The sequence below is a fragment of the Curcuma longa genome, chromosome 5 (assembly GCF_044706935.1).
Source record: "Curcuma longa cultivar G26 ecotype Majalengka, Jawa Barat chromosome 5, ITB_CL_G26_1.1, whole genome shotgun sequence".
NCBI lineage: Eukaryota > Viridiplantae > Streptophyta > Magnoliopsida > Zingiberales > Zingiberaceae > Curcuma > Curcuma longa.
Window position 1 is genome coordinate 7,536,098 of NC_133865.1, and position 16,759 is coordinate 7,552,856.

A 16,759-nucleotide genomic window follows, 5' to 3' on the forward strand; every position below is an offset into this window, starting at 1 on the left:
AATATTGACATCAAAGTCAGGTTCGCAAGGTGTAAATCAATCTCTCAACTAATCTCTACTATATGGAAGATCCATCAATAAACATGAGAAAGACATTATCAGTTCACCAGCCTCATAATCATATTATCCCAAGCTTTGCAACTACACAATTAGGAAGAATCAAAATTATTGTACAACAATTAGTTTGCAGTTTATAATTTAATTGAGGTATATATGAACCAAGTTGTCCATCATAATCTTTTAGGAAGTGCTTCCTTGATGAGCTTAACGGATTCAACTATGTCAGCCAGAAGCTGGTGTGAATCTGGTATTGTCAATTCATCTACTCCAAGCACAACCCTCATCTCGTTCATGTAACTCTGGTAGTGAAGTGTGAGAGCCTGGAAGATCAATTACTAACAATCAGGAGTTCACAGAGGAATGATGCTAAACCATAAGATTAACCAGGACATTTATGAAATGCTTTTAAGGGATTCCAGTGAGAACTTTAAAAACATACAGTAATGCTCAGCTAAAAAGCAGCAAGAGATAGATGTAATAGATGCCAATGAGGAGAATACATATCAAAAAATATAATGGCTAGGAATTTAGTGCCTTTAAAAATGTTTATGTTAATAATAAAACAGCTATTGAGTCAAGAAGTAACTTTAGAAGGCAACTTACATGTGGATGGCCATATACACTGGGAGCAATATACACAATCGGGTGGCCATAGAAGCTGATTTCATCGACTGGGCCAACAATGTTCGAGTACGATAGCGTTGTGTTACAAACAAGTCTGCGAATCATTGCAACACCTGCCTGTATAGTTCACAATTAAATTGTAGAATGTTGAAGCTTAGTAGCCTATGTGCATCATACATAACTTTGCTGAAGGCTTCGAGAATGAACTTCAGAAGACTATTATTCACAACAAATCAAAACTTATAGGGGTGGTTCCTTCATGAATTTTTTCAAACCCATTCTTCCATACTCTATCGAAAAGAACAAGTAAACTTTTAAATCTGAGAAGTAACAAGGTAAGATGCATAGATAGAGTTGAGTTAAAGATGTAAGAGATTTGAATTTATTGGTAATAAAGATGTAAGTATAGTAGGCAGCCCTGATGATGCTCTCTCATAAGGAACTGAAGGAAGATGCTTCCAGCCAAACCAGTCATAACCACTAACTGCATTACGTAGAAAGACCCACAATCCGTAGAAAGATCTCACAACACTTTGCAGGGAAAAAATGATTTGCTCAGATGAAAATGTATATATGAAATTTCTACCAGAGGCCATTCCAACCACTAAGAATCTTAGTGAACTTTAAAAAGATATAGGTCCAGCCAAAAGTCACTAGTTTTTTGAGATCCCACTAATTGTTCTATCCATATATGTTATAGCAGCTGAAGGGAGAGAAAGCCCTCACTACTTGCAATAATGATGCAGATTGATCAACCATTACAAGATAGGTCTCTTGAGAATGTACCCCCATAAGCTATCTATTTAAACCCAACAACTAGAACGATGAGATTTTTCTGCCTTACAGTAGACTAACATCGACTTCTGGTGTCCCTATTAGATGCGGGAGCCCACTCAGACACTTGACACAGGGGTGCATTATTAATTGACTTATTAAAACTAAGTTAAGGATATCAAGGTTGTATGGTCTGCTTTACCGCTGAACCAATACAAACTGATCTTTGATAGTGTCAAGAGGCAATCTAGGGTGGAGGTGCAGGGTGGTGGTGTTCTATATCATTCAAGCAGGATAATTTTTCAAAAAGATAGAAGATGATTATAATCATTCAAGCAGGATATTATAATCACATTAGAAGATGATTAACTTCATCAAAAAGATAAATTTTCTAGCATGGAAGAAGACTGCCTTTGGCTGAATCAATGGTTATGAAATTTTAATAAATTGCCAGTGAATAGGTTGCTACCTAAAATGCATTTTCAATCTTACCTTAATGCCAAACTTTCTGACACAGAAATGGGCAGAGCGATATGTTAAAATGGCTTGTAAAGAGTTCTTCTTTCGTTCTGCAATTGCCTTTCCTGCACGTACATAGTCCAATGGGTCATTGTACATTGCAACTGGAAATGGTAGGATAATGTAGCTAAGCAAGTTGCCCCATGCAACCCCACAATTTTTGCCATCCATCATCTCAGCCAGAGCCTGTTTGTATCAAAACCATTATTAAAAATATTATAAATCATGAGTTACTGCAATTTTTCAAGATCAAGCACTCACTTGGATCCCAAGCTGAGGTCTGACATTGAAAAGCATGGCCGATCGGAGTCTGATGTTTGCTGGCAGTTCCTTCTTACTCTCATTCCCTTCATCTGCCTCACCTAGTAAAAACATTAATGAACAGAGATCCAAATTATGCACTAAGCCAACATATATATTGCTGAAGCAGTCTTTGGTCGAAGCAATCACCTTACCATATCTTCTGTTGAGGTAGCGAGAGATAGCAGCAGATGTAACACCCACAAGTACATCATTTATAGTCTGAAAGATACTTGAAAAATGAGAAAGGAATAGAAGAGACTACTTATCATGCATGCAAATTGGAAAGCAAATTGGAAAGCATCAAATTAGAATTTTTTCTGAAGAAAAAAGCAAAAATTTCGCAAGTATTAATTGTTTCAGTTCGTATTTCAGCTGATCAATCAATTAAAAGTAAGTATTGTGAGCGCAGTGTATAGAAGAAATTTACACAATTCATCGAGTCCTTGATCTCCTTAACATCGTCAAGCCTCAGGGTGCCATGGACGAAGCGCTTGCAGCGGAGCTCCATACCCGCGCCGCCCTTCAACGGAGTCGGCGTGTCCTTCAACCACGCGGACGAGGCCAAAAGTTCGAGCAAATCCACCGCCGTGTTCCACGTGAGCACGATCAAGGCCCACAGAAAGAGGATCCCGGTGAGGAGAGCGTTGGAGCGGGGCTGAGGCGGCAGCGGGAGGCGTGGCTGGGGGAGGGTCGGGAGGGAGGTCGGATCGGCGGTGCGGCGAGTGCAGGCGAGGAGGAGGGAGACGAGGGAGAGTCCATCGCCGAGGGAGTGGTGGATGCGGAAGACAGCGACGGCTGCGGCCTCGGAGGTGCGGAGGTTGAGCACGTGCAGCTCCCAGAGGGGCCGAGAGGCGTCCATGGTAGTGGTGGAGAGATAGGATACGTAGTCCTCCACCACCTTGTCCGCAAAAGAGGCGCTGCAGCCGCCGTCGCCGGAGCCATCCGCGCGGAGATCTGGAACGATGACGTGGTCGTCGATAACGACCTTCGTGCGCACCCATTTCAGCTTCTCTCCACTGTCGTCGTCGGCCACCTGCCCCGGATTTCTCGTCGGTCAAAACCCAAATCAACACCAACAAAAATTCACAATCCATCTTGAATTTTAGTTTTTTCTTAACAAATTCCATTTCTAGAAGAACGTGCGAATATTTCCAAAAAAATCTGACCTTTCTGTTTTCAATCATAGAAAATACTCGGTGGCGTTACCTGAACGCTGGAGAAGCGGGGGTGGCGGGCGAGGGTGGAGAGGAGGCCAGACTTGACGACGTCGACCTCGATGGGTACGCCGATCCCCAGCGCGGCGACGATGTAGCAGTCGAAGCGGCGCTGGCGGAACAGCAGCCCTGCCGGGCTCACCGGCTCAGCCGCTTCTTCTCCCGCGGCTCCATCCCCGAAGCCGGAGCGGCTGGCGACGGTGACAGTTGGCTTGCTGTGAGTCAACGGCGGTGGTCTCCTCTTGGACTCCATGGCTCCCGGCGCCGCCGCCTGCAGCTCGACGGAGTCGTTGGAGTAGATTTAGAAAGTCGTACTGAATTGAATGAGTTTGCGGTTGGAATCGGGAGATCCATTAATAGTAGGTTGAGAATTTCGATTTAACCCTCATAGTTTTTGTTTTTTATAAGGCTTTACCAAAAGATCAGCTCACTCTCTGCACAGTTTGTTACGTGCAAGCTATTTCAATAAATAATTTATTAGAGGTCTTAAATTTTGTAATAATTTTTGAAATATTATAATTACTGAGAATATGCCATGCCCATATTTAAATAAAAAAGGCTAAAAAATAAATGAGGAAATAGATCTTTAAACAACTAATTTATTGAGAATATGTCATGCTCATATCATACTTTAAATAAATAATTTATTTTCAATTAGTAATTGACTGCTTATTATTAAGTAACTTAATGATTATAAAGTTCTTAAAAATGTATTAAATGAATATCATTATATTTTTACTATTTTTATAATTTATTTATGTTTATTTTCTTAAATTTTTTAAATCGTTAGTGTTTTAGTTTCTTAATTTTAAGTTTTCGAAACGAAGTTCATTAAAGAGTATTTGTGAAAAATAAGTGTCTCTTTTCATAAATTTCAAAATATGATATTTTTTTTTGACAAATTATATTCATTTTTTAATAAAAATAATAATGGTGCTATGTGGTTGCCTTGGAATAAGGACAAATAATATTAATACTGTTTAGGTGGTAGTTAATAGAACACAAAAGTATTTTCTATTTTTAATAAATTTGTATATATATATATATATATATTTATATATATATATAGTAATGGTAAATTACTTTATATCTGTATTAACTTTTCCTATTTTACTTTTTTTTTTCAATGCATTAATTAATATTAACAATATAATTGCATACAATTAGTTAATATGATATGATATTTCAAACTCACTTACTTTGATATATTATTGTATTGCTAGCTTACATCAAATACATAAAAATAAAAAAAATAAAACCAAAATTTTTTTGAGAGAAATATTTTTGTTTTCACGTTCTCAAGGAGAGATTATATTTTTTTTCTTAAAATAGATAATCTTTTTATCATTCCTAATATAGATTCACACCCATAATTTCCCTCCAACATCTTGGGAAATTAGTGAATCTATATAGATTTTATTCGTGTCAAATTTTGCTAAATATGGGATAGATATTCTAAATAAGGGCTGAACAAATTTATCAATATATTTTTTTTTAATGAAGAAAGATTTTTGAAGAGCAAGGTTGGTTGGTTGGTTCCATTATAGTAAATCTTGTACTGACTCAGAGAGTTCAAACCCGCGAACTCGAGCGAGAAGCATACGCCCCCGATTCCAAAGTCAAAACCCTAACCGGCGCTTCTCCCTTCTATCGACTTCCATGGGAATGCGAAAAAGCGGCGCCAAAGCCGACGCCCAGAAGAGCCATGTCCTCGCCCCGGGCACCGCCTGTGTTGAGGGCGCCAGAGTGGTGGTGGACGACGAGGAGATGGAGGAGAGGGCCGAGAGCTCCAACATCGACGACTCGCCGTTGATCGGCGCGGACAACACCAGCGCCGACTACTACTTCGATTCCTACTCCCACTTCGGTGCCGCTCATTCTTTCCTACCTCAATTTTTAATTCATGTATTAGCTTCTTGCTGTAAATATCAAGGCCAAATGCTGAAAAAAGAGTTTTTCCCCTTATTTTTTATTATGGGTTAATTGCTAATCTTTTTATATAATTTATAACTTTTAATTTTATTTTTTGTGATAATTTAAGCATCAACAAGTTAACTGCGGGAACTGACTCCTTATTTTGTCTTTCTATTTGCAGGTATCCATGAAGTAAGTTATTCATTTCTGATTCATGAGCTACTACTGGTTGCCATCTTGTGTATGTGGTGGTGTAATGTTTCTATTTAGTGAAATTCTTAATATTATCGATTTTTTAAAATTTAGCTTATATTTACTCAGCCAAACAGTTTGTTTGTTTGTTTCTGATCCTTTGTGTTCAGCAATCACTTGCAGATAAACTAAAAGGGAGGCAATAATACTCATCAATATTATCTGCTTTCTCTTGTTATGATTCTCTGCAACTTTTTTCCTCAATTTTTTTTTCTGACAATAGACATCAACCTTCAGTTATAGTGATTTGCTAGTAGCTGAATATTATTTGACTGGTTTGGAGATCATAACGATGTTATCATGCGTAGAAGGGTCATTACAAGCTAATGATAGACCTTATTAGACATGACAAGCAGTCAAGGGATGCAGCACATTTGAGCAACGTAAGATTAAATGTATAGGATAGAGCCTCAATAAGTTTTGATCTACCTGTGTGTTTTATAAGATTTGCCAAATATTTTAGTGAACGTCTATCTTGTATAAGTTATGCTAAGTAGGGTACTCAGAAGCACTCAAATGTTTTTTATTATTATTGTTTATGCACATTTAAGTGCTACTGTTGACAAAAAGGTTCTGTTATTTCTTTGGGATATTTAATAGCCTAAACTAAATGTTGTAAGGGATGCATCTGTTTGACATGAGCTTCTTGGTCTGCATCATAGAAGCATACTCAGTCTGCTGTTATATGCTTAAATGGTTAGTATATTTGTTTAGTTGATTTATACTGATATAAATTTCTTGCATCATTGATGATAGTAGGATTGTCATTCTCTTTTAATTGTCTGTCGTTATTTCCTTTTGCTTTCTTTTATGCTCTTTTGAAATCATTTATCTTTGTTTTTTTTGATGCACTGGATTCCCTTAACTTTCTTTGTCTGGCAGGAAATGTTAAAGGATGTCGTTAGGACAAAAACATATCAGAATGTTATTTATCAGAATACATTTCTATTCAAGAACAAGGTCGTCCTTGATGTGGGTGCAGGAACAGGAATTTTGTCTCTGTTTTGTGCTAAAGCAGGGGCAAAGCACGTGTATGCAGTAAGTCATTTTCTGAGATACCTTCTCTTCTTCTCTAATCCGGTGCACCACTTGTGAAAGTTTATAAGGCATTGATGAAATGAAAATGGAATTAACTACATAAATAGTTGGAAATCCTATCATATCTGAAATGAGCTATCGTGTAATGGGAAAATGGCAGTTATTCCCTAACTAGTTCTAGATATGTAGAACTGTTCTTTGAGCATTGAAAGGGCATAGCATTTTCTTTCCTGTTTTGTGCAAATTTCTGGACCTCCATGTGACTAGATCAAACATGCTGCTTGACACAGTATATACAGAGAATAATCACAAGTATAGACTTTCTGACTGTGGAGTTTTAAGTGTCCTCCTTTTTCTTCTTGTGTCCTTCCATGAACCAAGTTAGCTAGTTCCTACTTGAATAGCACTTTAGAATACAATGTTTTGTTTGGAACAAGAAACAACCAAAAGTGATTTGTCCTTGTATTTATTAGTTTTTCTTCTTATTTTTTATTTTCCCCTGATTTGATTGGTGTTATTGTGTTCAATCTGATGTGCAGGTGGAATGCTCTCAAATGGCTGACATGGCAAAAGAAATAGTTCGAACAAATGGATATTCTGATGGTGACTAGTGATTATCTATATTTGATGATTGCACTTCTAAGTTCCATCTTACTTATTTGTCATATTTTATCTATACAGTTATAACTGTGCTAAAAGGGAAAGTTGAAGAGATTGAGCTTCCAGTGCCTCATGTAGATGTTATCATCTCTGAGTGGATGGGCTATTTCCTGTTGTTTGAGAACATGCTGAACACAGTTCTTTATGCGCGCGATAAATGGCTTGTAAGTGATATTCCAGTCTGTTTCTTTTCCCCAAAACATCAAATTTGCATTTTCTTTTTCATTGCCATGATCGTACCTACTTAGTTCTTTATATGGTGCTTGGTTATGTTTTCTACTCAGTATAATTGCTCTTAAGTTTGATTAAAAACTTAATGGTCTATAGTCTGCATATGCTAAACATAATGACAGTATCGAACCTTCCTCTTAATCTTCAGTTTATTTTGTGAGTAATTGTTTTTCAGAAAATTTGTCAAGCAGGTAAGCTTGCTTTGTGCGCACAATTAGCATAATAACCACATTCGATGTCCACTAATGATACATCAAACTTCATGTGCAACTTGTAAAAGGCAAAATATAATGATCAATGAAACACATATCACGTCATTGTTTCAAAGTGCCAGTTGGTATCAATTGGCACGATTGAAACTTATTGTTCCGACAATCAACTATTATTGATATTGTTAGGCATCGGTAAATGCCACTATACCAACCTCGCTGACATAGTTTTACTGGCATCATTTAAGATAGGCTTGTGGATAGTATCCAAAATTGACTGAGATAAAAAATTTGACCAAGGTAGGAATATTCTCAACAACAGCAAAGAGGACCAATCAACCATGACGAGAGAAACTCAAATGAATTTATATCGTGTATTTGTGCCAGTTTCATTCTACTTGTGCCAATCTAATTCAACTCCTAATGGTTCATTTAGCGATATTTATGGACATGTTGGGAAATTAGGTTCGATATTGGATTTCCTAGGAGCATTATGTAATCTGGTTTGGAAAATTATTGACTGACCTTATTAGAATGTTGTAAGAATCAACAACATTCATTGTGGTATTAGGAAAAAACAATTATTGGTCAAGATGCTTGCTATACTTTTATAATGTTTTGCTTTAAAATTTTAATTTAATTGACTCTCTAATTTTGATAGGCTTATATTTGGAGATGTAAACAAAGTATCAGTTTAAACCACCAGAGCTAGGAAGTAGGGTAGAGGTGAGGAGAGGGTAAACTGGACAAGAGAGAAGAGAGGATAAATCTAAAGTAGAATAACCCCTTATGATCAAAATAGAATACCAAGTATGGTATTAAAGATGCCTTACGTAGACATTCCCATTAAGTCCGGCAAACTCTCCACTGAACCCACTAAACAAAGGTGTTATCTGATTGCACCAATTACTGAAGTATCCGTACAAACTAATTAAATTCCTGCATCGTTGCCTTTTCTTTTGTCTGGAAAGTGTTTAAATTTTTGTTGTTTTGTGGTGTTCAACAAAGATGTGCTGTTACTAGGCTCACTCACTTATAAGGTAATACAGGCAAAACACCAATTTTATGTATCTTGGTTCATTCTTCCTCCAGATCAACGATGGCGTTATCTTACCAGACAAAGCTTTACTATTCTTGACAGCAATTGAGGATGCTGAATACAAAGAAGATAAGATTGAGTGTGAGTCTTTGTAGACCTTTAAGTGCTTGATATTCTAATTATTCCTTTTAGATTCTAATAATTTTCTAATTATTCCAAGCATTTTTTTTAATGGTCTTATCCCGGCAGATTCTGTTTTGTCACATTTAAAGTGATTTTACTGTTTCTATTGGAATGTTCCTTCTTCCAGTTTGGAACAATGTGTATGGTTTTGACATGAGCTGCATCAGGAAGCAAGCTATGGCTGAACCACTTGTCGATACTTTTGATCCAAAACAAATTGTTACCTCTGATGTTTTAGTTAAGGTGATTTATGTTACTGCTTCTCTTTCTTCCATATGGTTGGATATTAAATATTTATGGTTGATTCTTATAGAAAATGGATATTTCTGAAATGGCATCTGGTGATGTGTCCTTCACGGCTCCTTTCAAACTAATAGCAGAACGCGATGATTACATACATGCATTTGTGGCATACTTTAATGTTCTATTCACTCAATGTCACAAGGAGATAAGCTTTTCTACTGGTAAGGTTTCATATTTAAGGCAATTTTCATAAATTGTTAATGTATTTGCCCTTTTATACGTATGGCTTGATTAATTGGTTTTTTATGCTTGTATGCATTTTTCTTTTTTTTCCTCTTATTTAAAATATATGCAATTGCCTTTCTAAAAGAAAGGAGACTCTTTGATGAGTATTGCTGAAATCAGGTTCTGCAGCAATGTCAAGAAATAAAACATTTACATTCGCAAAATTTTGTCAAAATAATGTGAAATATCCTTTCTTGTTGTTGAAACGTAGTTCCAATCTAGTGGCTAGATTCAAGAAGGCAAAAACTTTGCTCCATAAATACCAAGAATGTTGATCAATTGTAGATGATCAGAATAAATAATAATCTTATCAAAAAAATTTACCTTTGCATACAAGAGAGCCTCCAACATTGCATTAGCTTTGCCATTAAAGTATGGGAATTTTATAAAACTTTTGCGATTTACATATGCAGCAAAGGGAGCTGTAATAATGCAGTACCTTTGATGAATATATAAAAGAAATGAAATTATGATGAAAAATGGATTACAAAGGTAGTAGTTGACTCCAGTCCACCAACCTTGTTTTCACAATTCTGACACTGAAGTTTAAAATTTCATCCATATTTATGAATGTGGGCCAATGTGAAATAGGAATGTTTGTAATCCATACTTGTTCTATATCTATATCTAATCATGTTCATGAGCAAGCTTAACAAGGCGTATAATCTGTTTTGTACAGGCCCAAGATCAAAGGGTACACACTGGAAACAAACTGTTCTTTACCTTGATGAAGTTCTAACTATTTGTGAGGGTGAAATAATCGAAGGGAGCATAACTGTGGAGCCCAATAAGAAGAACCCGCGGGATCTGGAGATTACAATCAACTATTCATTAAATGGGAAGCATTGCCAAGTTTCTCTAACCCAACACTATAAAATGCGATAACTGGAGTTTTTGCTGATGAAATAAACAATGATTCATATGGACTTCCATGCTTGGAAATTGGAATTGGTATGTTAAACTATTCTGTAATAGGTGATAAAATTTTAAGAAATTATATCATCCTTGTTGATTTTAGGAAATTATATCAATGATACACATCATCAATGTCAATACACAATACATATCATTAGAGAATAGTTGGAGATCGGTGCCTCTGGTTCCCCTCCGCCCATCAAAGGTTCCATGTCCATCGATCTATAGCTAATTATGTAAAAGATTTAAAGCCACAAGATGTTCACATGCATCGAGAAACAGAGGGGACTGTGACGATATATATGGAGAGAGGGAATTGAGAAAGGTTTGGGGGTTGGGGGTTGGGGGAAGTTGGGAAGTGTCAACTGCGCGCATGCATGACGACAATCAACGACATCCCAACAAACACATGATCAGCTCAACTCCATCGATCGAGTTTCAAGGTCGACGAGGTATTTTTGAAAATAAAAAAAGTATATTTTAAAAAGGTATTTTAAGAATAATACGGACTATCTGCTGCCTCTTAATTTCTTTTCTATAATGCCTTTTTGATTAAATCTCCTTAAATAGACTCAGAATCTATTTACTCTACTTTTTTCCATACTTATTTATCATGCTTAAAAAATTAAATCTCCTTAAATTTTGTTTTTGAGATTAATGATTTCGTCACACTACAAAAATAACCACAAATAACAATGAATTTAACAATTTAATTATAATCGATCGCTAAAATAACGATCGATTTTTTAACTTCGATTGCTATTTAGCGGCCGATTATAAATCGGTCGCTAATTTAAGGATCGATTATAATTCAGTCGTTAATTTAACGACAGAATTATAATCGATCGCTATTTAGTGACGGACGTTAAAAATCGATCATTAATTAACGACCGAAATTAAAAATCGATCGTTAAACAGCGATCAAATTTATATTAGGTCACTAATTTTGGAGTTGGGCGCCACGAGGAGAATTTTATAGAACTTTAGTGACCGAATTGACCATCGGTCGTTAAATTTAGCGACTGATTTATCAATTCGGTCACTAAAATTAGCAACCAAATTTTAATTCGGTCGTTAAAATTAACGATTGAATTCAGATTCGGTCACTAAATTTAGCGATTGAATTTAGATTCGGTTGCTAATTAGTGATCGAATTAGAATTCGATCGCTAAATCCAATTACGATCAAGGATTTAGCGATCGATTAGCGATCGAATTATCGATCACTAATTGTGATTATTGTTGTAGGATTATAATTTGATCGTTAAATTCGTCGCTATTTGTGTTTATTTTTGTAGTGCGATGTCTCTCGCTCCGTCTGTTGCTATTGACGTCAACGACGCCACCTTTTGCTTCGGCAATCGGCTCGCCCTTCTCCAGCATACTGCACGAATCTAGATGAGAGCAGGAGTGCGAGGCTTGACGCATGATACTGCAGGTCGTCGGCAACCTTGTCGTCCCAGAGGATATACAATTTCTGATCTGCGACTACAGTGAAGACGTGCTCGAGAAAGCTTCTACTTGCAAGGCGGCAGCGGTGGCAGTGACTTAGACATATCCGTATTGCTCAAGATTCCTGACACTGCGGCCACCGCAGTCGCCGCTGCCGTCACAACCGCCGCAGTCGCCGCTAATGCCGCGGCCACCACCGCCGCCGCCACTGCCACCACCAGTAGCCCCTACGATCCTCCGCCAATGCCTCAATGGCTTATCAACTGCCTTGCCAATCTCACTCCAGCAATCGATCGAGTTTCAAGGTCGACGACACAGCGAGGTATTTTTAAAAATAAAGAAAAAATATTTTTAAAAGAATTTTTGAGGATAATACGAATTATCTGCTCTACCTCTTGATTTCTTTTCTAGAATGTCTTTTTGACTTACAATCACTTGGAGATTAAATCTCCTTAAATCAGACTCTTTAGGAAGAAGAACTCATTTACTCTACTTCTTTTTTCCATACCTATTTACTTCCTTCTCTTCTCCATGCTAACTACCACGATCATTAAGTGCTTTGACTAATCAAACATCAAGATTACTAATTACACTTTATTAATTAACAGTACGTATGCAAAAATTTTGTTTTTGAGATTAATAATTTCATCGTACTATAAAAATAATCACAAATAGCGATGAATTTAATGATCAAATTATACTCGATCGCTAAAACAACGATCGATTTTTAACTTCAGTCACTATTTAGCGACCGATTATAAATCAGTCACTAATTTAACGATCAATTATAATTTGATTATTAATTTAGTGACGGAATTATAATCGATCGCTATTTAGTGACGGACGTTAAAAATCGATCGTTAATTAGCCACCGAAGTTAAAAATCGATCGCTAAAACAGCGATCGAATTTATATTAGGTCGCTAATTTTGGAGTTGGACGCCACGAAGAAAATTTTAGAGAACTTTAGTGACCGAATTGACCATCAGTCGCTAAATTTAGCGACCGATTTATCAATTCGGTCGCTAGAATTAACGACCAAATTCTAATTCGATCGCTAAATTTAACAATTGAATTCAGATTCGGTCGCTAAATTTAGCGACCGAATTAAAATTCGATCGCTAATTAGTGATCGAATTAGAATTCGATCGCTAAATCGAATTACGACCAATTTTTTTATGATTTTTTATCACTAATCGAATTTAGTGACCGATTAGCGACCGAATTATCAGTTGCTAATCGCGATTATTGTTGTAAGATTATAATTCAATCGTTAAATCCGTCGCTATTTGTGTTTATTTTTGTAGTGCGATGCCTCTCGCTCCGCCTACTGCTGCCGGCGTCAACGACGCCACCTTTTGCTTTGGCTCGCCCTTCTCCAGCATAATGCACAAATCTAGATGGGAGCAGGAGCGCGAGGCTCGACGCATGATGATTCAGGTCGTCGACAACCTTGTCATCCCAGAGGATATACAATTTCTGATCTGCGCCTTCTGCGACTACAATGAAGACGTGCTCGAGAAAGCTTCTACTTGCAAGGCGGCAGTGGCGGCGGTGACTTAGACATATCCGTATTGCTCAAGATTCCTGACGCTGCAGCCACCGCAGTCGCTGTCGCCATCACAACCCCCGTAGCCGCCGCTAATGCCGCGGCCACCACCGCCGCCGCCACCACCGGTAGCCCCTACGATCCTCCGCCGCCTCATCTTCCTCATGCAATCGTCGGTCCATCCGATGAACCGTCGCGATCGTGGCATATGGTACCTTGATATTGAATCTTGAACCACCACCGGTAGGCTAACATTCTTGAATCTTGAATCTTGATAATGGCTGCGAACTTACTCTTTCATGTCCTTGGCAAACTCCAGGTTGAATAGGTTGTCGTTCTCCCCCCATAGCAAGAGAATTCTTTGCATGGGTTTCATAGATTAGGGTTCATGTTTTTTCTTGATTAATTAACTGGAATTGTGTCCGTTCAGTAATCTTTTAAATGTACTCGATCTAAAGAAGGAACCTTGGAGTCTTTATTGCTGATGAGCAAACCTTCAAGAAGCTCTTTTTTCTCTTTTTGTCGGTGTTGGTCTTCTCGGTGCACTTCAGCTGTGTCTCAATATATAACACTACAAAAATAATCATAAATAACGACGGATTTAACGATCGAATTATAATCGGTCGCTAAAACAACGATCAATTTTTAACTTCGGTCGCTAATTTAACGACCGATTATATTTCGATCATTAATTTAGCGATGAAATTATAATCGATCGCTATTTAGTGACAGACGTTAAAAATCGATCGTTAATTAGCGATCGAAGTTAAAAATCGATCGCTAAAATAGTGATCAAATTTATATTAGGTCGTTAATTTTGGAGTTGGACGCTACAAGGAGAATTTTAGGGAACTTTAACGACCGAATTGACCATCGAAATTTAGTGACCGAAATGATAAATTGGTCGCTAAATTTAGCGATTGAATTAAAAATCGATCACTAAATTTAGCAACCAAATTAAAATTGAGTTGCTAATTAGTGACCGAATTAATGGTAATTATTGTGTATATTGTTAATCTCATATTAGTCCACCAAATGGAGGCTTAATCCTTTAATTAGTTCTCTCACTTTAGGCTATACGTGATACCATATATACCACACAACACCTTAGTTGACCTCAACATGTCCAAATTTTATGGGTTAAATACCGTTTTAAATTATTTAATCATTAATTTAATTAATACATGACTAAAAAAAAGTCAGCGTTACTATAATTGTAACAAGATCCAATATTAATTATAGTTTTAATTTAATTAATGATATAAATCAAATGTAGATGTATTGTATTAAAAATAATATAAAATGTGATATGTACATGTCCATGTTCAAGAGTCCTCCTTATGACCCAAATCAGGTCCAAATTATATTTATTTAAAACCTTATGCAAAATCATAGTAGTAAATCATAATACAATCGTATGACTCAAATTACATAGAGTCTCATATATCATATTTACAAATACTGTATGTAAAATTGTAAGAGTAAATTATAATGTCCTTATGTCAAAGAGTTAAAACATATATATGTAAAAACTTTAGTAGGTATAATAAATTAAAAATATGTGTTCATTAATATACAACATTACACCAAATATAAATTCCTACCAAATAAATATTTAGTGCAAATGAAGAATATTATATTCCATACATGCTGATGAAACACTTGAATGTCCAACCCTTAGTGAGCGGATCACTCTGAATTATTTCTTTAACCGTCAGAAATTTTACGTCGATGTGTTTAGATTTCAATGAACTGCGGTTATTCTTGGAATATAATTATGTATTTATTATCACAGTTGATCATCAATGGCTTATCGATGTCTCCATTGATCTATAATGTTGTGATAAGATTCTGTATCCATATCACATGGTTAGAATTTTCATAGCATTTTATAAACTCTGCCTCCATAGTGGAAATGACTATTAGCGTTTATTTGACGTTTTTTCATAATATAACCTCTTCCACCAATATGATGACGTAACCTAAGATGAACCTCCTACTGTCTAAATATTTTACAAAATCGAAGTCTGATTATCTAATGATCTCCAGATGACCTAATCTCCGATATGTGAGTATGTAATTCTTAGTTCTTTGCAAATAACGTATAATCCTTTTTACAACTTTCTAATGCTCTAGTCCAAGGTTACTCAAATATCTCCCCATAATATACCAAGATCCGAACGCGTACATACCTGAGCATACATCAAACTCCCTACTGTCGATACATAAGGGAATTGCTACATTTATTTAATCTCAAGTTCATAGTGTGGACATTCTTGTCAGCTAAATCTATCACCCTTTGACACATGTATATCGCTAAGAACACAATTCTGCATGTTATACGAAATGAGCACCTTCTCTATATAGGTCTTTTGTGAAAGTCCAAGTGTATACTTTGAAAGATTACGAATAATTTATATGCCTAAGACAAAGGATGCATAACTAAGATCCTTCATTTTAAATTCACTTGATAGAAATAACTTGATTTTTAGCAGCAAACCCTTATCATTGTTTGTAGCAATATATTATCCACATACAGAACAAGTATGATAAACTTGCTCCCACTGAACTTGATATACAAACATTGATCAATTAGATTCTCCTTAAAATTGTATGAAGAAATTACTTGATAAAACTTCTAGTACCATTGATGAGATACCTGTTTTAACTCATAAATAAACTTCCTTAATTTACATACTAGATGTTTGAAATCTTCCGACACAAAATTCTCAGATTGCACCATGTATATAGTTTCTTAAATATTTCCACCGAGAAATACAGTCTTTATATCCATTTACTAAAGTTCTAGATTATAATAAACTACAAGTGTCACGATTATCCCAAGTGAATTTTTCACCGAAATCAATGAAAAAAATCTCCTTGTAATCAATACATATCATTAGAGATCAACACACATCATCAAAGTTTTTTTTAGCTAATACACATTATCAAAAAAATTTTAGCTAATACACATCATTAGTCATCAAGTCAATACACATCATCAGAGATCAAAGTCATCGTCCAAAAAAATTTGATCCAAGTCTTCCCATCTATCCAAATCACTTGCTTGCCCTTGGTGAAGCTACACCCGTAGCCACAGGGCATTCTCATGGCCTACAACGTCCGAAGTAGTAAAGTTATTGCGTCTATTTTCTTCCTCAGACTGAACCAATGAGGCAAGAACCTGGTCGCAGAATGCCACATCACAATCACAAATAATGGCTGAAGAAGGAGGCGGTTCGAGAAACAGGGATGGTGAAATCATCGCCACAGTTGGCAGCCAATTACACACCCTCT

The 16,759-nt window shown here is 36.4% G+C and overlaps 2 protein-coding genes across 2 annotated transcripts; one reads left to right on the forward strand and one right to left on the reverse strand.

Moving 5' to 3' along the window:
* Positions 1 to 32: 32 nt before the first annotated feature.
* Positions 33 to 3,802, reverse strand: LOC141829340 (wax ester synthase/diacylglycerol acyltransferase 5-like). The gene is made up of 7 exons (XM_074716791.1): positions 3,487 to 3,802; positions 2,708 to 3,313; positions 2,433 to 2,499; positions 2,239 to 2,339; positions 1,951 to 2,163; positions 664 to 801; positions 33 to 380 (listed from the first exon to the last, which is right to left on the reverse strand). Exons 1-7 carry the CDS (start codon positions 3,745 to 3,747, stop codon positions 231 to 233), a joined length of 1,536 nt encoding a protein of 511 aa, XP_074572892.1. The 5' UTR covers positions 3,748 to 3,802; the 3' UTR covers positions 33 to 230.
* A 1,276-nt stretch (positions 3,803 to 5,078) lies between these two features.
* Positions 5,079 to 10,573, forward strand: LOC141829478 (protein arginine N-methyltransferase 1-like). The gene is made up of 9 exons (XM_074716958.1): positions 5,079 to 5,361; positions 5,590 to 5,600; positions 6,543 to 6,698; positions 7,238 to 7,301; positions 7,380 to 7,522; positions 8,891 to 8,978; positions 9,148 to 9,263; positions 9,334 to 9,484; positions 10,228 to 10,573. The coding sequence occupies exons 1-9, from the start codon at positions 5,154 to 5,156 to the stop codon at positions 10,431 to 10,433; spliced, it is 1,143 nt and encodes a 380-aa protein (XP_074573059.1). The 5' UTR covers positions 5,079 to 5,153; the 3' UTR covers positions 10,434 to 10,573.
* The last annotated feature ends 6,186 nt before the right edge of the window (positions 10,574 to 16,759 follow it).